The sequence below is a fragment of the Uloborus diversus genome, chromosome 9 (assembly GCF_026930045.1).
Source record: "Uloborus diversus isolate 005 chromosome 9, Udiv.v.3.1, whole genome shotgun sequence".
Classification (NCBI taxonomy): domain Eukaryota; kingdom Metazoa; phylum Arthropoda; class Arachnida; order Araneae; family Uloboridae; genus Uloborus; species Uloborus diversus.
The window spans coordinates 11,982,465-12,008,247 of NC_072739.1; the positions used below are offsets into that span (position 1 = coordinate 11,982,465).

Sequence of the window (25,783 nt, forward strand, 5' to 3'; positions counted from 1 at the left end):
AATATAAGTCCTGAAGTTTATTTTCTGCATCAAAGAAGAAAAAACTCTAAAATTTACATCAGCAGAAAGCTTGGGATTGGATTTGCATAAATAACCCGGTTCGACTGCTACCTTAGTTCGTTTATAAATTATATATTTTCAACTAAAGAACCACATTCTGTTCTTATGAAAATGCCTCTCAAACAGGTTTATCGGGTGCGTTTAACTTTTTTTCACATATTTTCTTTTAAAAAAGCATGGAAATAACCCAATATTTTATTTATTTTTCTCCTGAAGTTATTATCTCGCCAAATTACGGTGTTTCACTATGGCAACCCATTTTGTTAGTTGATGCTGCGAGGCTTCTGTTATTGTTTACACTTCAGACCAATCATCGCTCATCGCGACAATTGCTGTCTAAGCGAAAGTTCTCGTGATTGGTTGAAAGCGGGATACTGTCTCGAGGGGGGGGGGGGGGGGGATCAGCGACATCGCACAGCTTCTTGCTCTTGCTTTTCAATTTCATTCTCACTTTCTCTGCCTCTGCAGTCGGTGGTGTATTTATTTTTTCCCCGACTGCTTCATTGGATTTGCATCTGAATTTCTTACATTTGGTTTTCTTTTTCGTCTCTGACTTCGCATCATTTACATGGTAATTTAGGTAATTGAATTTTAATTTTTATTAACCGCTTTCTCAACTTCATTAATTTAGTTAAGTTAGCAAAAACAATTCAAGAATATTTTGAAATGAAATTCAATCTGTTGATAATTTTCTCAGATTAAATGTTCTTTAAGTAAATTAAATTAATGCTTTTGTGAATAAAATTAATTTTCATGCATCTTGTTGTGAATTATTCATTTCTTTCAGTTTTTGAAACTTTAAATTTGGAGTTGTATTTTGTGATTTACATTCTGAATTTAAGTGTCAGTTATGAATTAGTAATTTTTATTAACCGCTTTCTCAACTTCATTAATTTAGTTAAGTTAGCAAATAGAGTTGACCTTTAACAATTGCAGAACATTTTGATTTGGAGTTCATCTATTGATAGTTTTCTGAGATAAAACGTTCTTCAATGAATGCTTTTGAGTAAAATTAATTATTTCTTTTCATTTTTCTTATGAATTATTCATTTCTTTCAGTTTTCAAAACTTTAAAAAGAGTTGTATTTTGTGATTTACATTCTGAATTTAAGTTTCAGTTCTGAAAGTACTTTATTGTTTTTAGATTACTAATGTAAAGAATGAAGTAGTTCTGAAATTATTCAATATTTTATACACTAGTGGACTTAATTCTGGACACTTTTCAATTTATTTATTTCCCCTAAATCACTCGTTTATAACTTCTTTAATATGTGTGTGTGTGTTCATTTCATGTAATTATAACCTTTTTGTTTTTTAATGAAAATTATTAACAAAAATCGTTTTTAAATGTATTTTTGATTCATTTAGATTTGGTTTGGTAAGCAAGAAGTAATGATTTTCCCACAAAATATTATTTGTTGATTTAATATCTTATACATATAAAATCTGAGTATCTATCTATCTATGTCCAAGCTTCTTCTCCCGAACGACAGTGAACTGACCATCGAACCAGGTATCGATGGATTCGTCATCTTCCCGTCTTCATGTTTGGCTATTTAACATAATCCTCCGATAATAATTAGCGGAGATATCAATTAAAAATTATTAATTATGACTCTTAGATTTCAAAATAAAATCCATATTTTTCGAAGGCTTTCCTCCATTCAAATTATTATTCAGTGCTTCATCTCAACTTTCGGCAACAACGCTTTTATTAAAATGTATAGCGTGAAGAAAATCGTTAAGATAAAAGATCTGTTGCCATTTTTTTTTTCTCGAATATGAACAGGTAAAATTCTTGTTTTTGTTTTGAGGCTTTTCGTGTAATCAGGGGATTTAAAATGTTTACTTTCTTTTTTTTTGGGGGGGGGGGGGGGGGTTCCGCAATCTGCCGCAAAATTTCACTGATTTTTTTTTTTTTTTTTGGTTCAAGCCTGAGTGTTGAACTCGCGTCACTTGACATAACTTTTATTTTCGAGGTGGACCGTGCAAAGCCGGGCGACGCAGCTAGTTTATTATTAAATATTGATTTGATATTTTGAAGTTATATTAATCTTATTGTTTCAGTAACATTTGCTATTGTTTAATAATTAAAAAAATATAATATGAAATGAGTACAATCATGTTACAGAAGTTATAAATTAATGATTTAAGTGAAATATATAAATTTAATAATTCATTATGCAATGCTAAATGATGAAATAAGTGTTCACAATTAAGTTCACTTGTAGATTTTTCTTGGCTCTTAGATTTTTTTTTTTTTTCATTATTTTAATGTAATTATTTTCAAAAGTTTTGATTTTTCCAGGGGTCATGCTTTTATCTCACCGTGTACTTTTTGATATATTTCAATATTCATTTTTTCATTTTTTTTTGTTTAAATTTAAGCATTAAGCACTGTGTGTCTTTGCAAAAATAATGTTAAGTTATTTTATTTGCATTGCATTAAATTTTCTTTTGAACTGAGCTGTTCCCAAACCCATATTATTCAAAAATAGTTGCTACAAATTATTAAAATCATGTTGCTGACATAGGTTTTTTAAAAATGCAAGCCATCTTTTCAACTGTTAACAATGTTCATTTTGTTTTCCAGTACAGAAAATTGGGAATTTCACCTGTCTAAACTTATTGGTAGAAAGTGGATAAAAGAGGGAAAAGAAAATCCATTTCTTGAAGTCGTCTCTTTTAAGAAGTTGAAGCTTCGTACCAAAGTTGAAGTTGTTTATTCTTTGTGTTTATATCGTTTGGATAGGAGTGATGTTGTAGAAGCCATGAAGGTCAGTGATTTTCTATAATCAGATCTATGAATTGAACAATAATATTATTTTTTCTGTTAATAGGTTTTAAAATTTTATTGAAACTTTTACTATTATTTATTATCAAGCGGAATGGCGTTTGGTAGATCTCAAGAAACCTCCTGAAAATAGATTTTTTAATTAAATACTGCATTAAATTTAATCAATTATTGAAAATTTTGTCCTAGAAAGATAAATAAAAAATGGCTGAATGTGTGGCAACTGTTCCTTGATGTGTGTTGCAATCTGAATTGAATTAGTTTTAAGCTGCACAGAAAATTATTTTGTTTTGGCATATAATATCCTAATGTGATTCAATATTGGAGTACTACTTATGTATCAAATTCTTTATTGGTCTATTTTTTATTTGATGAGTGAATTTAATTTTATTTTAGTTAATGCACCCAAACCTCTTTTTGTGCGGTGTAGGGACCGCATAAATAAAAATTAAAGTTTCCTAAAAAAAAAACTCGCCAAAAAAAAAAAAAAAAAAAAAGACTGCACAAAAAGAGGTTTGGGTGTACAGTAAGAATACAAGAATGCATATGTATGAAACATATTTTGCTCAATTAAAAATGTTTGAATGAAATTTTCATGTATTCTTCCAAAACTATCGTGCGCGTCTTTCATAGAAATATTTATTACTTTACGATACTTAATATGACAAAGAAATTTAATTTTATGTATAAAAGCATAAAAAGTCTTTAAAATGTAAATTCCTGGATCACTCACAAGGAACTTTTTTTTTACATTGCAAAAGAATGCGGTTAATGATGAAGTTTTCTGTCATATGCTTTCAGTTTTAACTTTATATTGTTGTAAATTTAGTTAACAAGCATTAAAGCAGCCTTTCAAGTTTAATTTCTGGATCATTCATATGAATCTTTTTTTTTTTTTTCAATGCACAGGAATTGCTCATGAATGAAGAGACAAAAGCTTTTGTACAATATAAAGTTAATGTACAATTTAATATTAACTTTATATTGTTGTAAATTTTGTTTAAAAGTATTAAGACAGCTTTTGAAATATAAATTCCTGGATCACTCACAAGGATTTTTTTTTTCTGTTGCAATAGAATGAGGTTATGGATGAAGAGACAAAGCCCTTTGCCATATGCTTTCAGTATTAACCATATATTTTTGTAAATTTAGGGAAAAAGCATTAAAGCAGCCTGTAAAATGTAAAATTCTAGATCAATCACTAGGACTTTTTTTTACAATGAAAAGAAATGAGATGGATGAAAAGACATGCTTTTCTCATATGCTATCAATATTAACTTTATATTGTTGTAAATTTCTTCTCTTTTTTTAAACAAGAATATGTCTGTACACTATTTTTTCTAGATTAAAACTAAACTTTTTTTTTCGTTGCAGTCAATTGATAGTGAAGCTTTGAGGGTCCAGGCTCTGGGCTCTGATGACTTAGGTAATATGTACTGGTACTTTTACGGGACAAGGTTGTACAAAGAAGAACCCTTTAAATCGAAGAAAGATAACTGGTAACTATTTTCACTTTTTGAATTGTAAAACATTGGAAAACTAAGTTGTCTAGTATCCTAAATATACATGCAATCTTTTTACTTATAACAACATGTTTTTTTTTTTTTTTTTTTAAATTGTGTTTAGAAAGATTACCGTTCAATCATCTGTAAAGAAAATTTACCTATCTACTTTATTCATAGTGCTACTACTATGACTTACTACTTGGTACATTTTTTTTCTATTGTTTTTGGTAAATATTGAATATTCAAAGAATTCATTTGCAGCCATAACTGACCAATATTTTATTTTGTATTTGTTATCAAGAAAGAATCTAAAATGGCTCTCAAGTGTTGAAAGTTGATATTAAACACATTTAAATTATTGTAGCTTAGTTAAAATAACTTATTAATTTTGATTTCAAAATTTTAGTGCAGTCTACTTAAAAAGATGGCGTTTGTACTTCATTAAGCACTTTCATTTTTATATTGATTTTTTATTTTATTTCTAACAATTTGGTATTTATTCATAGGGAAGAAGAATGGAAGAAACAGAAGGATCAGTCTTTTACTAAAAGAGGTCGTGGCAGACCTAGAAAAACACGTGCCTCAAAAGTTAAAGAGTGAGTTGTGATAATGTTTAAAAGTTTTTCTTGGCTGAACTTTTAATTGTTTGCTTGTAATTGCTTTTTCCAGGTCATAATTTTAGATTTGAAATCAAGTACACTCGAACCTCTTTTTGTGCGAACTTTCTTTTTGTGCGCTGTATGAAAATTTCAATCAGATTGGGACTCAATTGACGATAGTATTAATAAAATGGATAAAGTTATTTATATAACGAACAAAATTTTTTTTTACGATTTTTTTTTCATGTGGTCCCTATCTACTGCACAAAAAGAGGTTTGGGTGTAACTTATATGGTATCAAGTGGCTACAGAGTTTATATTCAAAATTAAAAGTTACCTCTTTTTTCTTTATTTGAAGTTTTACTGATTTGTGTAATTAATTTACTGGCTTCATTAATGAATAGTTTAGTTATCAGTGAATCAATCTGTATTTTAGTTAATTTGGAATTAAGCTGAGATATTAGGCGATTTTGTTATTTAAATCAAGAGCGCCCATAGGCAAAATTGTAAGGGGGGGCAGGGTTCAGATATGTTCCCCATAGAAAACAATTTCAATACAAATTAGAGTTATTAAAACTTGACATTTTTAATAACTTATTCATTAATTGCTTAACAAAAAAGTACTAAAAGCAAAGAAATTCTAATGTCAAAGGGGGGGGGGGCTTGAGCCCCCACTTGCTCCCCCATATGAGTAGAATGTAAGGTGTCCTTAAATTTTGCCTGTGGTTGCAGTAACACATAAATAATCCAATGGAAATATTTGAATGTAATAACAATGTAAAGTTAATGTTAAGCCTGGAGTGGCAATAACTTTAGGAATTGCGAGAGATTAAAAATTTAGTTACTCTTTAATTTACATATTGCTTTTGTGCAAAATGAAATTGCTCCCATTTGCTTAAAAAACTCAAACTATAGATTTGATACCCCCAAAATTTTGGTGACCTGGGCCTGTGCCCCAATCTGTCCCTGTTTGCCGTACATATTAAGATTTAACAAATAAATATTTTGTGCTCTTGGTTGAATAAATCAGTTTTGAATTTGAAATGATTTATATGAAAATCTGACCAATCCAGTGGCGGCGATTTGGGGGGGGGGGGGGGTTATGGTTTAACCATAATTATAATTTATTTTTATTTTTGAATGTAGAAACCATAACTAGAAATTATGAAAAAAAAGCAGAAATGTCAAATTTTCAGATCATAATTATTTGTTTTACTTTGTATATCTGTTTAGAAAACATTGTTTAACACAAGCAGTAACTTTTAGTTTATGTATTCATTGTTTGGATGTTAGTAAATCAATTTTTTATTTAAACAAGCCATTCTTGCTCAATGAAATTATTACCAAGCGTTTGTGACATTGTCAAAATACTTCGGGGTCAAGTGTATCTTTGGGGAAAGTTATTGTGTACATAATTCATCAAAATCTTAAGGAAAACGTGAGTTAAGCTGTTAAGATTTACATCAGAGAGTGAGAGATATATACCACTCATATCTCTTTTTTTCTTACATTTTTTTGCTGCCGCTAAAAGTCCTATGGCTTTTAGTTGTTTTTTTTTTGTTGCCCCCCCCCCCCTCTTTTTAGTTCCAATTGCCGCCTCTGGACCAATCTTGATCATTGATTGATGACTTCCCTGCCACCCTTTTTAAAAATAAGAAAAAAATTTAAAATTTCAGAAAATCATTCCCTTCTGTGGCCATAACATTGCATTGATATTCCACAAAAGACTCATCTGCATGACTGTTTGATTTTGTAATTGACATCTTGGTAATCCTTCATTTGTTTTGATACAGGGAAGAGTTTAATGATGCTGGTTCTAATAACGATGGGTATATGAATCTTGATGGAAAATCTCGTTGGTCTGTTGTTTGCAATACCATTGAAGAATGGGTTGATTTTGCTGAAAAGTTCAAGGACAGCAAATCTAAGAAGGAGAAAGCTTTGTTTGAAATCATTCAAGAAAATTTCCTTCCTGTGCTGAATGAAATTTATCAAGAAAAGGTAAACATAGAGAGCTTCATATGATATTGTTTTGTGTTTGAATCGTCTCAGTAAGTTTGTTATAATTTTTTGCAAAATATTTGCATATGAGTGCTATGAAATTATTGAAATATTAATTTAGTTATTGTTTAAAACTAGAAAATCACTCATCAAGGTATGACAGGTGAAAAATGCTTCTATATTTGAACGAAGCAATCGCCTGTTTAGTGATATTTTGACAGTCAAAAGTTTATTCCTAACTCCAGTGGATTACCCTAAACTCCATAAGATAAAGTAAAACAGTTAAGTTACTGGATCCAGTTCAGCCTTGTCAAAGCAAAGGTTTCCCTAAATGTCAAACATTGCCAAAATATATTATAAAATTATCGTGCCTTCATGCTAGTTTCATTGTTGATGACGTCTGGAGCGTTACCCGATCATTCGCTATTATATATATTTGGAAGTAATGTATTCTGAAATGGCAACACGCTTTTATTAAATTAACTTAGTGTAAAAAAAGCTTTTGAATTTAAAAGTACCTATTCTAGTTTTTACTTTTTTTATTTTTTTACACTATCTTTTTTTTTCTTGATTTTAAATTTTTTTTTCAAGGTAAATTAATTTTTATTCTGGTTGGTAGAGAGGTAGTGGTAGAAAATAAACATTAATAGCAGTTGTAATAGCTTTTAAGCAATCATCAACTAATTCAGATTCTTAATGATTGGTTCAAACCTAGTTCCAATATGTAAAAATTACCTTCTATCTGGGGGGAAAAAAAAAAATCACGTAGGTGTAATTTTGTTATGGTTATTTTTCAAGTAGTAAAACTATGCCATGATTGAGAAAAAGTTATGTAAGAGAAATCAAATCTGAACTTTCTTTAAAGTAATTTTGTAATTTAGGAGAAATGTTTTATTTTTTAAAAACAACATTGTGTTAATTATTTTAAATGTTATATTAGGTTAAAAAAAAAGTAACTGAAATGGGTGCTTAAAAATGAATAAAAGAAATGACCAATACATTTTATTGGAAATGGCATTGCTTGTATGATTGAACAATGATCATCATGTGCATCAAGATATCATTTATTTTAAGGTTTCAACTGATTTCAAATTATTCATCTATAAAAACTTTATTGAATTATTTATCAAGTTTATTTTATCAAGAAATAGTTACTTAATGTTTATTCAGTTATTAATTTAAAATTTTTGTCTTTATTTTTAGGAAAGAAAGTTTCAACAAAAACTCAGGGAACTTATTCCAAATAATCGAATTGTAACAAGAAGGGAAACTAGGAGACAAAAAATGGTATGCATTAGTTTGCTATGTTTTTTATTTCATGTAAATGCTGTATAATTTAATTTTTTGCTTATATTTTCTTCATAAAAAAATAGTATGTTTTAAATGAATCTCTTTGTGTATGATTTGTTTATTTAAGAAGCATCAAAATAAAATGTTTTTTATCAAAAGGAATCAATTCAAGCTTCTGAACCCAATGGCTATTCCAATGAAGATGCACACAAATTACATTTAATCCAAGATAGAGCTAGAAGGCTTGAACAAAGAAACAGTAAGTTTAAATTTATATAGCTATTTAATTTTCAGTATTTTATGTCACTGTACCAGAAATTTTTAATGCTTTTAAGCTTTTTTGTTTGTTTTTAAACATTTTATTCTTTATATTGTTCTGGAATGTACTCTTTTATTTATGATGCGTTTGCTTCATTGAAGCAGATTGTGCTCACATTGATGAAAAATAAACTTACTTGAGCTGCAAAAATAATGCATCTTTATTTTTATCAGAAAAGAAATGGAATTTAATTCAAAAATATGAAGTAAAAGATAAGTAATATTTCACTTTTCTGTAAAGTTGAGAAGAATTTGTAAAATTAAGTTCTTACTCTTAGCATATATTCATATTGCTTTTAAATATTTGCTTAGTTTAAAGTTTCTAAAAAATTGTTGAGTTAGATATTTGTGATGTATGTTCAGTCAAATGCAATGTATTATTTAAGCGATGCCCCTCAATTGTCTAATCAGGTAAATTTTCTTCAAGATTCAAAGCGTTGAAAGGTTGAAACTTGTGTATATATTTACAAAATTGTGTGCAAATGTTTTTTGCTTGTAAATATCACCATAGTTCAGCAGAATTGTATGTTATGATTGTTATGAATAACAAAGAGCTTATCTTTGTATTTAGGAAGAGCTATGGAGGATTCCCCTGCAGACAACCGAAGGCTGAAAAGACAGCGATTCAGCTATCGATGTGATAGCAACACCAGCATGGATTCTGATAACAAAAGTGACGTCGAAGATTACAGGAGAACGCTGTTAAATATTTCTGAGTAAGTAAATTGTTCATTTGTCCAAGTATGATCGTTTTTAAATGCAATAAATTACTGACACATGTAATTTTGGGCTATTTGATAGAATTCCGTGAATTTCAATCTTCAAGTTTACGGAATTCTACTTTTATCATTATTGTGGGTTTTAATAAAGCTTTAAAAAGAAAAATACTGGCATATGTCAGGAAAAAAAAAAAAAAACACCCAAACACAGAGAACTGAAAAGAGATGGAAAAAAAACTTTGTACTTATGCTCAGTGTATTTTATATTTTCCACTCTTTAGGAAATAATAAATAATATAGAAAACCAATTGCAGATGTTTAGGATTTCTTAAAATAACTTGAGCCCATTTCTTCCACATGAAAGTGAAAAAATGCATATATTGTTTTCAGAAAACCTTCCTTTTGCATCCTGCACAAATTTTTTTTTTTAGATTTCCCTTTTTCTTTTTGTTAGTTTTAGTTTGAAATAATTGATTCACAAATGCATTAAATGTCCCATAAAAATCCAGTAAATCATTTAAACATTCAGCAATAAGAATAAACCATGAGGAAACAATTTGATAAAAGGCAAAACAAAGTCATTTTGCAGTAAGTTACCTGCTGCTAACTTACTGCAAAATACCAAGCTTTGCCTTCAATCTTTGAGTTGAACCGCACCACTGCTGCGGTCACTCAACTGGTGTGCTAATTCTACATTAGCTACCAGTTTGTTTGGCTCTCTTGGCTCCTTTAAGAGGTTTTCTGCCTCCAGCTCAGTTACTTCGTATTCCAAGCTGATGAGTGCTAAAAAGCATGAAACTGTGAAAGATAAAAAGATCGAAAAATGAGCTTGCAGTGTATTTCATGTAAGTCAATTGTTGCTTTAGATTTGTGTAATTTATAATTTTTCTAAAGTTAAAATATGTCTATTTTTATTGAAAGTGAAACACATTTTAACTTTATTGACAAGCATGTATCAGTTTAAAACAATTATATTTAATATTTTCTGAACATAATTATATATATTTTCTTGTGGCAAGTTTACTTCCAACCATGACTTCTGTTGTTGTTTCTTTCGAAGTCGGTATTCTGTTGAGGTTTCAAACTGAGTAAAAACGAGTTTTGAAATTTCATATCTCACTGTTAAAAAAAGTCTTGTGATTTATTTTAACTTAAAATAATATTTTAAAAATATTCAACCCTGTAAATAATGAAGTATTCGTTATTGCTTTAAAATAATGAGTCTCCTTTTCTCAGTGTCTCACTGACCCCATATAGAGTTATTGTGTAACTTTAATTTATGAATTTCTTTAAGATTGTTTTCCTCTTTTTTCTTTGCAGTGAAGAAAATACAGGCTTGCAGACTAAACTAGAAAGACGTAAGTCATATTGTATAATAATTTACAAACTTATTAAATCTATTAATATAATTGTACATTAAGTTGATGTTCCAGGATGCTTTTGAGAAATTTCAAATTACTTACCAATTTTTAAACCATTATGGATAGATTACAACAAGTGATTATATCTTTGTTTTTGAGCGAAGTACTTAAAGTTCTTAACTAACACATTGATATAATTAGTTGTAAAGAACATTAATCATAATTTTTTTACGTAATCATCTAAAGAAGTGCAGAATATTTATATTATTTTACATTTTAATGCTATATGAAACTCTTGCTTACTTTACTTTTTAAAACAGCAAAGGCTTTTTTTTTCCTTGCAGGAATAGTAGATCCTAGTTCATTTTCCCCCTGTAGAAAAATAGCACCAAATGTTTTTTTTTTTTTATTGCAAGATAGATAATGATGGTAAAAATTTTGTTGAGTGACAAATTTTTGTAACTTTAATTTAGTGTAAACCAACTGGATTTTTCATTAAATATTCTGCCTAGTTTTATTTCTATTAGCTCCTTTTTTTTTTTTTTTTTGAATTTTTTAACTGCTGCATTTTCAATCCTAATTGTGTTTGTCAAAGTATAAGCTAAACCTTTTCTTTCTAAACAAAATTTGGATAAATTATTATAATTAAGTATTATTGTCAAATATGTTTTGATATATATAAGTTTTTAGTCATGGTTAAGTGATTTTTTTAAAGTTGATTTTACCCAAATTTATGTTCTTGAGATTAACTTAAAAAATTATCTTTCAGTTTTAACCGACGTGAAAATTGATAAAGATTCTTGGCCTTTTCTTCATCCTGTTTCTGAAAGATATGCACCTGGCTATTATGAAATTATAACGGTTAGTACAATATTTTTCTCTGCATTTTTACTATCACCCCGTTTAAAACGGATAAACAAATACTCTGCTTATGGGTCATTCTTCAAAAAGTGTAACTTTTCTGTCACACCCCTTTTACAGTAAAAATTTTAAGGAACAACTCATTTAGCAATGATTTTTAATTTCATCAAAAATATATCTATTTAAACCTGCCAACAATTTTTTAATAATAATTTTTATTTTAGTATATTTTTGGTTCACAACATGTGGATTCTCACCTCTGTGACATACATGTCACACACCTTGTGTGACTATTTATGTTGCTTAGTAACTTATTTAATTAAAAGCATATTCTTATTTATTTATTGTTCCTTTCACAAGTGTCTCAAATACTAATTGTTTAAGTATATTTAATTTTTTAATATTGTGATTTAGTTCGTTTTAGAAGGACAAAGAGTCATGTCACACAATAAATTCATTCTTTCATATATATCATTTTAATACTTTTGATGCCTTAATTTTGAAATTTACGTAATATAATTTTTTAAATGCTATGGTCTTCTCCTTTTTGATATTTGCTGTGCTTTGTGAAGAGGCAAACAAATATTTTTATTTTTGTTAAAATCATGAATTTGAAAAGTTTTAAGCAAAAATTTCCACTTTCTGTGTGAAATGTCAAAAAGCGAAATGCTGAATTGCTGGCTAAATTTTTTGAATCTAGTTGGCGTTTGACTGTTGAGTTAGTAAATATGAAATCTTTGAATCAGTTCATATTGTACTGATTAGGAGATTTTATATGTATTGCATCTAGCTAAATTCTTTTTCTTGAATCCCCCCCCCCTCCATTTCTCTCAAAACACGATATTTGAGTGCAAGTTTTTGAGATTTTTATCTCAAGTTTTTTTATTTCATGATTTTTGAACTATTAAAATGATAACTTTCTCTTCACCTGAAAAATTTTAAAAGTTTATTATTGTCACCAAAAATTGTGGGTCCATCCTTATTTTTGCTTACATAACTATAACCATCCAATGTTAAAGACGTAGAAGGCCTTACTATATCTCAAGTTGTCAATACCTAGTATTTAACATCTTCATTAGTAATACTCTGTAAATATTTGAAAATATTTTGCATTGTTTATTATTAATCTTTGCTTCACACTTATTCCCTTGAACGATTTGATCAGCTTGAACAATTTGTTTAGATTCATATAGCTTTTTACATTTTTGTGAATTACAGATGCGTAAAAAGTAAAAAGAGTGCAGAATAGAGTTTATTTACGGAGGAATAAAAATGAAAGCACAATCAAGGTTATTAGCTACTCTCTGAGCCTTTCTAAATTGATGATTTATTGCCCATATTCTCATTCCTTTAAATAGTCTATTTACGTTGTATTTGTTCTTTTTAGGAGCCTATGGATTTGTCTACAATAGAAAATAAACTTTGGAATGGCCTGTATAAGACGGTTTCAGAAATGGAAGAAGATTTTTCAAAAATGGTTTCCAATTGTGAACTCTACAATGGAGACCACAGCGGTGAGTTACAAAAAAAAGAAAAAAAGAATGCTTAATTTCTTTTTTAATTATAAGAAACAAGCTAATAAGATTTTAGGTCAATCTTCAAACATTTGTGCCATGCAAAGCAGTACTGTCAAATTTCAGACATTTAGTGTTTTATGGGAAATTTTCCAAAAAAAAAAAAAAAAAAAAAATCAAAAATATAATTTTACAGCTTTGATGCATTGTAGTACTATTTTTTCATACTTTGATTTAAAAAACCTTGTGAAAATATTTGATTGATTTTGCGTTCTAGTTCACAATGGATATATTTTATAGTCATAATCTCTGCAAAAAAGGGCAGTACAAATGGATTTTTCTGTCTGCTTCTATTACAATTAAAAAAAAAAATATATATAATAACTTTTTTTTTATGTACATGTAAATCCGAAAATGGTTATGAACTACGCTTTGACATTTTATTTTGCTATATTGATTCATTCAGATAACTTTCTGTTCATTTCCACCGAGATATAATTGTTATGAGCAGCCAAGAAAGGTCTAGTTTGTAAAGCATTACTGTGTATAACATTAAAATACATTTAAAAGCAAATTTCTGACTGCTTGAACAGTGGACACTCTTGATTTAGGTATTTGAAATAGCTTCACTTTCCAGTATAAAAGCTCTATTAGTATTGATTTATTTGGATAGTATATTAAAAAGTATCGAGTTATTAAGCACAGAAATGTGTGCTACAAATCCCTTAACTGACAGCCACCGAAGAAGATCTACTAAATTTCTGATTTATTTTAATATACTTAATTCATGTTCTATATTTTGTAGATTTAACCCAGATGGCTCACGTAATTTGGAAAAAGTTTCGAAGGGGACTGAATAGGATTTTTGAATCCGATTCTGCTTCAAGCAATACTGAATTGAAAAGAAGCAATGAACATCCCGTATTGAAAACTAAAAAGCAATCCAATTTGGGAAAGAAGAAGAAGACAACCGGACCTGCTATGCAAGCTCTTGAAATACTTGCCCAAGCCTCTGAGATAGCAATTAAAGTAAGTTTGTTAAATGAAATGTTTATATAGTATGGTGCCTCCATAACATGTTTATAAAGAGATGTGTTGGTATTTGTACACAAAGCTTTTTTTTTTAAACTTAAGTTGTATATATTGTCGCCTCTGAGTAACAGTAAGATATCTTAGTGTTATTTTTGGGATTTGATATCTTACTGTTGCTCTGAATCGACGATATAGTCAATGTTACAGATCAGACTATAAATAATCTGGGTATCTTTTTTAAAAAAGAAAAAAGAATGAAAAATCAGCATTATCTTAGCTAGCAACTCTTGCAGAAAATTTAAAACATAACACACACACAGAAAAAAAAGAAGTTTGTTTTATCATAAAATTTATTTATATTGTGAATTGTTTGCTTTCTTCTCTCTTTTCGTAAGAGCAAAAGAAATGTCAGGCATGGGGATAAAAATCTTGCTTTGTGAAACAGAAGTTCCTGGACATAAATTAAGAGCGATAACCACTAGTTCTGATCTTCACTTGTTATGCTATTGCTCTTCATTTCAAGCTATTTGTATACTTAAAAAGGGTTGTTTCAATAAAAATTCAAAAAAAAAAAAAAAAAAAAAAATAAAAATAAATAAATAAATAAAATAAAAATAAATAAATAACAAAAAAATATAAAAAATAAATAAAAAAATCAGACAGATGGTTATGAAGGGTAATGTGTCTGTTGCCCCTCCCCCTTTCTCCCCTCCAATAATGTTAAAGCAAATGCTCTCAATTGAAAAAAAAAAAAAAAAAAAATTTGTTTTCTCTGTTTCTCTTTTTTATTATCCTACTTAAAAATTTATCTGACTGCTAGTCTTAGTCATCAAAACATTCAATTAAAATCTAAATAATTTCTCTAAATAATAATACCCAGAAAATGCTTTTTGAACATTGAATCAAATAATATATTCACAGTAATTGGTCATGACTGAAAAAATCGTTTGCTCTGCTTTTTTTTTTTTTTTGCTCTTCTTTTCTTATCTGTGCTCTACTTTCTTCACTCAGCCTTTCTACATTTAAATCTAAGTATTGATTTTTCCTTTTTCTTGGTTTTTCACTTGAAATACACCATTTCTCTGACTAATAAAGTCTTGAAATTTTCTTGCAGAACAATAGTACAGCTAGAGGTAATCCCAATTCTATGTCAAAACTCAATGCCCTTGATAGTAATTCTGGCTTTAATCAAGCAACCACCTCATACAGCGATCAAGATCAATATCAAGCTTCACCTGATCATAATGACATTGATGATTTCGAAAGTAATAACTTGAGTAGTAGTGGATCGCAGTTTGATAGAAACAAAACCAACGATTTCAATATATTGTCTGAAAATGAGGAGGATGAAATGTCTGAAGATGAATCCGAAAAGAACGAAATGGGAAGTGATAGTTCGTACTCCAATTCTGATTCTCACCATTCAAGAAATGATGCTAATAATGAAGTTGGTGAAAATGGCTTTTCTAATATACTGGATGAATGTGGTAATGACTTGATTTCCAGGATAATCAGGGAGCCCCTTTATGCAGAAGATATTCAGCTACAGGGTCTGGAGAGCTCGTCTAAAAGTGAAGCGACTTCAAATCGATTACAAAGAAAAAGTCCTCCTAGTTTTGATGGGTTATCTCATACAGAACAGTTTGCACAGGAAGCTTCAAGTATTGAACTTGAAGGTAATAACATGGCCTCTAATGAGATCACTACAATTGATGCATCAGTGTTAGGTCTTCCATCCAGTGGCAGATTTAAGAAGTTGAATAACAACTTCAGCCCGCAAAATACAGAGTACCTTCAGCAACCCCAAGTTCCGTCTGTCTCACATGTAGTTCCTGCTTCAAATCCACAAAACCAGATTCAATCTTCACCACCGTTTGTGCCTGCCAACATACAAGACAACAATAAACAAATACTTAACCAGCCTGTACAAATAATGACTTCAGCTGAAACTGTTAGCCATCATGTTGTTAACGCACCTTTTACTGACTCTTTTTCTTCGGCAACTACCGCAGCAATATCTTCTCAGATGATGGGTTCGAATTCTTCACAGATTCCTCGTCAAGTTTCTCCGACGTACTCGAGAGCTTTCACGGCTCAGTCGAATGTCCTCCACAAACCCCAAGCAACTCAGGCCAACACAGCATTCTCCAAACTTTTCCAAAACCAGCAAACGTTTTACCAAAATTCTGGGAATCTGCATCAAAAGCAGCCTCAATTGAACCAGCTTCCTCCATGAAGATAAATCTTCCTCCATCTACTGGGCAAATTTTGGTTGTCCCTTCTAATTCAGGACAATCAGGAATGACATTTCAGCTATTTGCACAACCTACTGCAGAGGGTTCTAAGCCAATACAAGAAACGGTACAATTCCAACCTGTATCTGTTCATGCACAGAGCAACCAGGAACCAAAGTTTCCTACTGAGGTAAGGTCTACTTTTTTTAAAACTCATCCTACTTTTAAAAAGAGATGAAACTTTTTTTTTATAAATCCAACTGCTGAAAAATATAATCTTTGTGCTGAAGCTAAGTTTAGATTATTTTATTGAATTAATTTTTTTAAATTTTGCAATACAGCATTACAACATCACTTGTATTAGAGAACCGTCTTATTCCAATACAGTATTTGCTGGCTAGTGTGGGAGATAGTGACTAGAATTGTGCAGACTTATATCATACTTTATGGCACCTCTTCCAATAATTAAGTTGCATATAAATGCAGACCATTACTAATAATTTTCTTTGTTTTGCAATGCTTAGCTATTTTTTTTTAAATACATGATATAATTTTCCCATGTTGTTTGTGTAAAATTGATTTTTTTTTTTTAAATCTTGTCTGTACAATGAACAGATTTAATTTACCTATTTATTTACTTATTTTTTGATGATAACTGTTTTAGTACCTATAGTTAGGGCAAACCCAACCTAGCAACATTCAGAAGGCTACACAGATCCTAATACCAACAATACAACATTGCCAGGTTAGCTTTGCCTCAACAATAGAAGAGCAGTTTTAAATTGTTAGGAATATTAAATGATTTTAGTATCTTGCATAATATTTTAAGTTTCTGTTACACATTTTTCTACTATAAAAATCAAGTTGAATGAGATGTACATTATAATTGGTTACAGGCATTGAATTGTTTATTTAAGAAGCCAGTCAAATGCCAAAATGTCTGATGGCAGGAAAAAAATATATTGTCATATTAAAATGTTTAATAGGTATTACAATGCTTTTTACTGAAACAGATGCACCCAACACATATAGTCAACCCATTTTTCATTGTTATACCCATCACTGTACTGTAGAGACAGTAAATCCATTTTACATTTTGCCTCGATATTTTGCTCATTTAAGTATACCATGCTTTGTCGTCGCTTTCCGAAAGTTAAATGTCACTGTAACCGTACTTTAATTTTAAGACAACTGAAGATAAAACTTGCATTTCTCCGGAAAATTAATTCTTTCTTTTTTATATAAATAAACGAAACTGGTGTTCACTATTTCTTTTAACTTGTTGCTGTTTAGAAGCTGCAGCCTTGGATATTTATTTAATCTAAAGATATTGTAGAAGTTTTTAAATTATTATTATTTTTTTTAATCTTGAAAGAGCATTTATAGAAAAGAACAATTTTTTCCTGTATTTTGTATTAAGAGAGTTGTCTTAATCAGGGCTGCAGAGTCATAACCAAACTCATTTTTGGGGTCAACTAGTCGAAATTGGGAGTCAAAGGTTTCAGACTCCAGGAGGAGTGGTTCATTTTTCCTTAAAATTTGCACCTCTACCAGTGCTTATGGAGTCAGAGTCTGACTGATTTTGAGGTGTCAGAATCGAAGTCTCTAAAATTCCCTCCGACTCTGCAGCGCTGGTCTTAACATGATACAGTCTAGAAATGTATGTATCTGATAAACTTTTTTCTTGCAGCAAAACTTAAACAAGCAACCTGGAAGTGCAGGGGATCTTTACGGCAAGAAAAAATCTCCTACTCCTGAACAAAGTTCACCAGTACAATCTGCAGTTCTAAGAACCTCTCCACAGTTCAGCGCTTCTTCAGCCACTTCAAAACCTATCCCCAAACCTAGGAAATCACCAACTATACAACACCTTCAACAGCACATGCCAAAGCCTAATTTTGTGTCTACAACCTTAGCCAACTCCGTTGCACCTAATAATCAAGTCGTAGGTGCAAACGCCAATCCAGAAAATCCTCAATCCCAAAATATGTCTTTCAGCTCCAATCCAAACAGATTGGTGTTGAATAATTCAGTTACAGAGCAAGCCCCTCCACTTTATCAAGCTATAGGGCAGAATAATGTACCTGTTGTTCTGTCTGGATATAACATCACCAACAGCAACAGCTTCAGGCCAAATATTGTATCCACCACACAATCGAACTCTTATGTGCAGAATGGACCTCAGTTGAAAAAAGTGTATGTACAAAGTCCTCAGCAGTTCCAACTTAATAGCATTCAAAATAGACCCGGACAGTATGTTATAGTGCAGGCTCCAAGTGATGGTACCGGTAATATTTATGGTAAAATACAGAACCCACAAATGCAGAATCCTGGTAACATTCAGCAGAGCTTCAGAAAAGTGTCTCCAGAGATGGTTGTCACGGCATCCCAAAATTTCCCGATATCTTCTGCTCCCTTATCTACTTCTCAAGTATTCCCTCAGGTTAGTTATTATCTTTCTAAATAGTTGAAATTAATTAATTGTTATACTTCAAAAAAAATTCCAAGTTAAGTACTTTTTTGAATATCAGTAACATGTATCTGTATCAGTAGTGGAAAATGGTTAAAGAATTCTTTGCTGCATTGGAATTTTAAGGGAGAGGTGGATTTCAGTAGGAATTATTCTTTTTTTGGGGGGGGGGGCAAACTAGCATTAGAGAAGGTACATCAGTGTTCTTGGTTGGACGAACATGAGGGTGGAGTGAAAAAAATCATAATCTGATAAATGCTAAATGATAGTGCAGAGAGTGTTGCCTTTTGTTGAGCATTTTCATCATTCAAAAGGATTTCAACAGCAAAAAACATCTTGAGGGTCCACTCATGTCGCGAAGTTGACCATTATTGCATATAAAACCACCTGGTAAAAGTTAATGATCTCATCAAAAATCAAAATTTGATATCACAAGAGTAGGTTCCATACTTGCTTTGAATTTGATCAATAAAGTGTCAAAATTGAACAACCTTGTTTTGTCAATGTATAACACAAAACAAACTATGTGGCAACAACTGAGAGACAATAGTTTTAATTTTTATGCTAAAAAGTGCCATTAAGGGTTCTTATAAATTTTATTTAAATTTAGGTCAAATTAGGTTTTAAGCTGCCATTATCGGCAACTCTACTATCTACAACTTGTCTTTATTCTATATAAAAGATAAAATTTTTTAAAAGTATTCTAAATTAAAAATAGTTTTTTTTGGTATATTTTGAGTTTTGTCGCTATTCTTTTCAAGTGCCAACATACTGAGTTTTTACATGGATGATAATGATCTACTGTTAGCTTTGAAATTATCACTTACGGAAAAATTTGAGTTTGTGGTTTACTAAAATTGGTCATTCATTTTTTTTTCTCTCCATGTATGTATTGTTTTAATAACTGTGCACTAAAATTTGTTTATGTCTAGCGTGTTAAGATATTTAGCTGTTTTTTAGTTAGCCTTATCTAAGCATTCCTTTTAAAGCTCACTTGAATTAACATATTTTCCAAAACTCAAAATCTTATTTTCTTTCTCAGCTTGAAATTTTAGTAATAATTATTTCCTGCATTTTTAATTCAACTGTCATAAGTATCACTGTATAATTCTGCTATTTATCTCAATCACATTTCATTCTATAGGCTTATTATCAGTGTTGCAAAAAGGATTAGTGGGACGGGAATATTTTTATATAAGTGACAATATTATCTTTAAGTGTTGTGTGCAACTTTTTTAAAACTAAGATTGTCTGTATAGTCTTTTTTGAGAATGAATAACGATAGATAATATTTTGAGATAAATGTGAAAAGCTCGATGTATCACTCGTTTGGAATAAGAGTGCCATAATACGAAATTTGTAATTTTTTTTTCACTTAAAGGCTTCAAATGACGTTATTTTCTTTGGAAAATAATGAGATTTTTTGTTTAAATATTAACCACTGGAGAGCACAGCAAATTCACTTCTCTTGCAGCAAATTTCCTGAAGAGTTAAATTTCAAACACTTTTGTAAAATTTCATTTCTTTATATTGTGGCACTCTTCTTCCAAATGAGCCCTATGTAACTTAACATAAAATATGATTGGTGTATATCATGGCATAAATAATTGACTTGTAGATAAAATATTGTTCAGCATAATTTTATTGAGCAAGAATACTTATTTTTACAATTTGCTTTGAAGATCAGTAATTTGAAAGTGTACTTACCACATTTGACCTTAAATTCATAAAATAGGAGTAGGTTTCTGTATGGATGATTCAGATATAATGATTCTGGTTTTTCTTCACCATAAGTTTGATGTTGCCTTGATTCAAACGGAGGTGGTGGTGCCTCTTATATGGTTCAAGCATTTGCTTTTTCACTAGGGGGCAAATAAACTTCTTCAATTAAAGTAATGGTTAAAAATAGTTAATTGTTCATTTTATAATTTTAGAGTTTACCAATTTGGTAAAATTAGGATGAATAACAACCTTTGAAACTAAGAATCTGCATTGCAATTTTTGTATTTTCATCTCATGTGTTTTGATAATTAAAAAAAAAAAAAAAATGCACCATATATTTCAGGTGGTATCTAATCAAGTCCCACAATATGTCAACATTCCATCGTACATGATTACAAATCAGAATCCAGTGCAAAATACAGTGAACCAACCCATGATGAATATCCAACCTTATCAAGTGAATAACCAAAGACATCTTTCTATGGATTGTTCTGGAAATGGTTGAAAAGTTCTTAGAGTTCCTGTTACAAAAATTCATCATTAGGTATGATTGTCTCTTTTTCATGTACAGTAGCCACTTCTACCTAATTTTTTTATGAGTAACTATTTGCATAGCAAGGGTGAAAAAATGTCAAATGCTGGAATAGTATGATTCAGTTTTTTTATTAGGGGCAGTCAATAAATAACAATTATTGGACATTCTTCAAAAATACAGACCAAAATTGTTTAAATGCTTATCCCACTGGGAAATGAGTCGCATAATGCCGCACTCATTAAAGTCCTTTGGCTGCTGCTGTAATCAATGGGGTCGATTCCAAAATTTTAAAAAAGTATTTTTTTCTGAAAGAGCATGCTTAAAAACATAAGATCCAACCATTTTTAAAATAATTTGTTTAAGTTTAATATTAAAAAAAAAATACTTAAATCGGTAGGCTTTCATTATTTATGCTTCTGCTGATGACATCACAAATGATAAAATGCCATTCAGTGTTGCAATTCACAGAGCAAAATATTTAATTTGCATCTTTACTTACGTGTATTGGCAATGATAGGGTTGATAGCAAGCGTAGAGCGTAATTGTAATTTTCTTCTTGTTTATCATAACGTGGAAACGCGATAGAAAGATGCTCCAAAGAGCATCATTTGTGACATCATCAAGACTACGCCTTGTTTGAAAAATTGGACACTTAAAAAAATTAATTAAAAATAACTGTTGGGAAAATGAAAGAATTTTCTGGCTCCATCTTATTTTTTTTGCTTATCCTATCAATTTCAGTGACAAAAAGTACTACTTTCAACTGAAGGAAACAACCCCATTATGCACACACTTCTTTACTTCATCGTCCAAATTAAATCGTTGTCCCCCAAAGTGCCTTCTTGAGTTCCCCAAAGATGTGGGGTCACACGGGAATAGATCTGGACTATAAGAGGGGTGGTTCAAGATTTCCCACTTTAATTTCCGCAAAAGTTCCTTTTTTGCATTGGCTGTCTGTGGTCTAGTTACAGAAATTACATTTGGAAATCTTGCACCCCCCCCCCCCTTATAGTCCAGATCTATCCCCATATGATCCCACATATTTGGGAAACTCAAGAAGGCACTTCGGAGACAATGAAGTAAAGGAGTGGGTGCGTAATTGGTGCCAGCAGCAGCCAAAGGACTTTTATATGAGCACCGAATTATGCGACTAATTTACTAGTAAGATAAGTGTTTAGACGTTTTCGGTCAGAATTTTTGAATAATGTCGAATAAAATTTGTTCTATAGCCTCTATTTCGTCATTTATTGACTGAGCCCAATATTCCCATGTATAAAATTTCATATTAAAAGTAGTAAATGCATTATTTATTGGGTGCCACCATTTTTTGAAATTTTACAATTTTGTGACAAACAGTTAAAAAGCTTTGCAGAAAAGCATGTTATTTGATGCGTTGTAAAATTTGCTTTAATTAACCTTTTTCTTTACTTTGTGCATTTGATGCAGGGTTGCTGCTCACACCATATAGTATGTTCATGTTCAGTAACCTAAAATTAAAAGTAGACTCTAATTTGATAAAAAGTGCAACTTTTGTACTTTGCACAGCAGTATACACATTTTGTTCCTAGTTTTAAGGTGAAGCGGGGAAATATTTCTTCTTTTTTTTTTAATGCATCTTGACATTTTAAGGCACAAATATTTAAATGTTTTGAGGTTTTAAATTTTTGAGAAAGTACACAAGTCTTTTATTTTACCTGTTTGGTTGATAGGGTTACAATTTCAAGTTTTTTACAGCAGAGACGTGTTTCAGTGTTACAGGGAACGCCCTTTTCAATGCAAAAAGTAATGAGCTTATGGATGAAAAGACGTATGACAAAAACCAAGAGCAGATAAGCATGCAGCTTAAAAGATAAAAATAGCGGATTAGGAAACACCAATGAGAAAATTATAAACCGATCAGGAACCAATAGGAATGCAAGCAAAGGCCAAGAACTTTCTCTTAGGTACAGTAAACCCAAAAAGAAAGAATTCAATTGGTTAAAGATTAAGCCGAAGCTTAAACAAAAAGAAAATGTCAGTAACTGTGAACTGCAAGAAAGGAAAAGCTGAATGGAAAAAAAAACACCACAAAATAAAATAAACAAACAAAAATATGTGGAAAAGGGAAAAAATAAAGATAAATTAAAGAAAAGGGGGGAACTGTACCTAAGAGAAAGCTCTTGGCCTTTGCTTGCATTCCTATTGGTTCCTGATCGGTTTATAATTTTCTCATTGGTGTTTACTAATCTACTATTTTTATCTTTTAAGCTACATGCTTATCTGCTCTTGGCTTTTGTCGGATGTTTTTTAATCCGTAAGCTCATTACTTTTGGCATTGAAAAAGTCGTTCCCCGTAACGCCGAAACACGTGTCTGCTGTAATTGGAAATTTGTGCTTTTTTTGACGTTTTTTCTTACTTTACCTTTCCCTGCATGTTATAAACATCAACAAAACATATTATCAAACTATCATGCTGTAGCGCGAGTTCCATTGTTGAAACACACGGGTTACTAAATCATTGGCTATTATATATATATATATATATATATATGAGGATCACTTGCATTGCTATCTACTTAATTGCTTACATAAAGCTAAAAATGTCTTTTCTTGTTTTAGGTTCCAAACCTGTGGCAGCAGCTCTAGGAAAAGTATCACGAATGACATATATATTTTATTATATACTGAGCCAAGTGCTGTTAAATGAACATTATATAATTGTAGGCAATAATTGCTCATGATTTGGAATCTATTTTCGGTACAAATATCATTGTTTCATACACATTTTTTGTAAATTCATCATTCATATTTTTTGATTCCATCTTTTGTAAAGCTGGTAAATATTGTGATTTAGCTATGAGAGGGAAAGCATTGTAATTTCCTCACACATTTGTTTTGTCTGTTTTTTTACAAGGTTGAATAAAGCAATCGTGTATTATGTTAATTACTTTCGCCACTAGTACAAAGGAAAAAAAGCCTGGAGAAAGGAGGTAGGGTAACAGCACCAGTAATAGACGTGCGTAAGACTTCACTCTCTGGATAACTAAATTTTCTGGCCTTTTAATGTATGTAGACTTTTAAAACTAATTTTCTCTCATGCAACTATATCTCATCTAACGTTTGGTTGCTTATGGATCCTCTGATCAAGTTAATTCTATTTTTATTTGCTCAATTTCTAAAAGAGGTCCAACCCCCCAGTAACAGACACCGAATAATCTAATGATAGCCAGTAACAGATAGGATGAGTAATGGAAAAATTATCTTTTTTTCTCTTCAAAACGTGCAAAAGTTCCTTATTTTTAGAACTAAAGCCTTATTAAATTCAAATGAACATGAAACACCAGCAGACCTCGTGTTAGCTGTTCATAACCTTCCACCACTGCCTTGTCAATACCAAATGGCTGATAAAATTTACTCTGATAACACTAGATGGTTGTACCATATTCATGGTTCGCAGCAACATCAATTTTACCCGCTTGAAATTCTTATTATTTAAATCCAAACTTATGACTCTGTTACTGGACCCTTGTCTGTTGCTGGTGCCAGTACCCTTTATTCTTTTGCTGGGATTGCCAACATGGCAAACAAAGAACTTTTGCGATAGATAACCCCTGTACCTGTCTTGTTGAACCTCCCCTTCCCCTCCACTTTTGTCCAAGTCAATTTAGCCCTAAGCTTTTAGTTTACTACGAAACAGTCTTATGTCGTGATTGGGTTTTTAGTTATTCAAAACTTAATAGAACTCCGATTTAACTTTTTCGGAAAAAAAAAGTAATAGGGGAGAAAACGTTATGAGATTCGAGTGACCCAAGTAGAAAATAGTGTTAAGTGTGAGGCACACTAAAAAATAATCTCTGATGGGGGGGGGGGGGGGGGTCCAAAAAAATTTGAAACTTGTAGTTTTAATAAACTAGACTTTCTTTAGTGATGTTGGAGGGGGGGGGGGATGCACAGCAGGCTCAGTGGAAACTGGTAGAAATTGAAGCCTTGAAAATGGGGTTTATAGGTCATGTTTTTTTATGTTAGGGTAGAGGATGGATGTGGAGACTGTCCCCTATCATTTTTTTAATGGATTGAATCAATTCTTCCCTCCCTCTCAAATTTCTTAAAATTAAAGTTTCAAAAGCCAATTGTAGACAAACTTAGAAAATTTTACTGGAAGATGTAAATAACAAAATTGTTATGATGTTAGACGAAGGCAAGTTCGGGAAGGGGGGGGGGGGGCCTTGCCCGAATGTTTTCTTAAATGCAAGTTTTAAAAATGTGATTATAACACCATATCTCACAGCATTACGGACAGTAATTTTACAAAATTGAAGTTTCGAAAACAATCATAAGCAAATTGGGATTTTGTTAGGTATTTGGGAGCTCTTCTGGAAATAGTGAAGTTAAGATGCAATACGAAAAAACAAAATTTGAGATACTCCATAATGCTCTTAGTGTGTGTGGGCAAGGGAGGGGAGAGCTTCGGAGAAGTAGCATTTTGAAGACTTATTTTCACATTGCAAGAGTCAATCATATTTTTATTAACTACTACTTCTTAACTATAAAATAGTTTGAAAAGGAGTAGGTTCAAACAGTTCATCAAACATAGAAGAGTTACTAAACAGCTGGGTTTAAAATTTTCAATGAACTTTGCTTGTCTCTCTCTCTTTTTTTTTAGTATTCAAAAAGAGCCCCCTGAATCAGAGAGACTTTTTAAGTGTTACTTCTGTGAATCATGTTGGCGTAAAAGGGTTTTTAAATCTTAGATGCTTCTAATAAAGGTATCAAATGCAGATGCAGTTCT

General features: G+C 30.9%; 1 protein-coding gene across 1 annotated transcript in view; it reads left to right on the plus strand.

Annotated features, from left to right (window-relative positions):
• LOC129229752 (uncharacterized) overlaps positions 1-23,881 on the plus strand; it is a 77,641-nt gene extending 53,760 nt beyond the window's left edge. Inside the window, 16 exon segments of the mRNA XM_054864122.1 lie at positions 2,654-2,837; positions 4,229-4,353; positions 4,866-4,955; positions 6,752-6,959; positions 8,163-8,246; positions 8,409-8,508; positions 9,139-9,283; positions 10,607-10,644; positions 11,417-11,508; positions 12,896-13,049; positions 13,828-14,051; positions 15,169-16,282; positions 16,285-16,478; positions 17,979-18,731; positions 20,824-21,024; positions 23,614-23,881. Coding sequence (XP_054720097.1) covers positions 2,654-2,837; positions 4,229-4,353; positions 4,866-4,955; positions 6,752-6,959; positions 8,163-8,246; positions 8,409-8,508; positions 9,139-9,283; positions 10,607-10,644; positions 11,417-11,508; positions 12,896-13,049; positions 13,828-14,051; positions 15,169-16,282; positions 16,285-16,478; positions 17,979-18,731; positions 20,824-20,985 — 3,667 coding nt within the window. The 3' untranslated portion in view covers positions 20,986-21,024; positions 23,614-23,881.
• Positions 23,882-25,783: the final 1,902 nt, after the last annotated feature.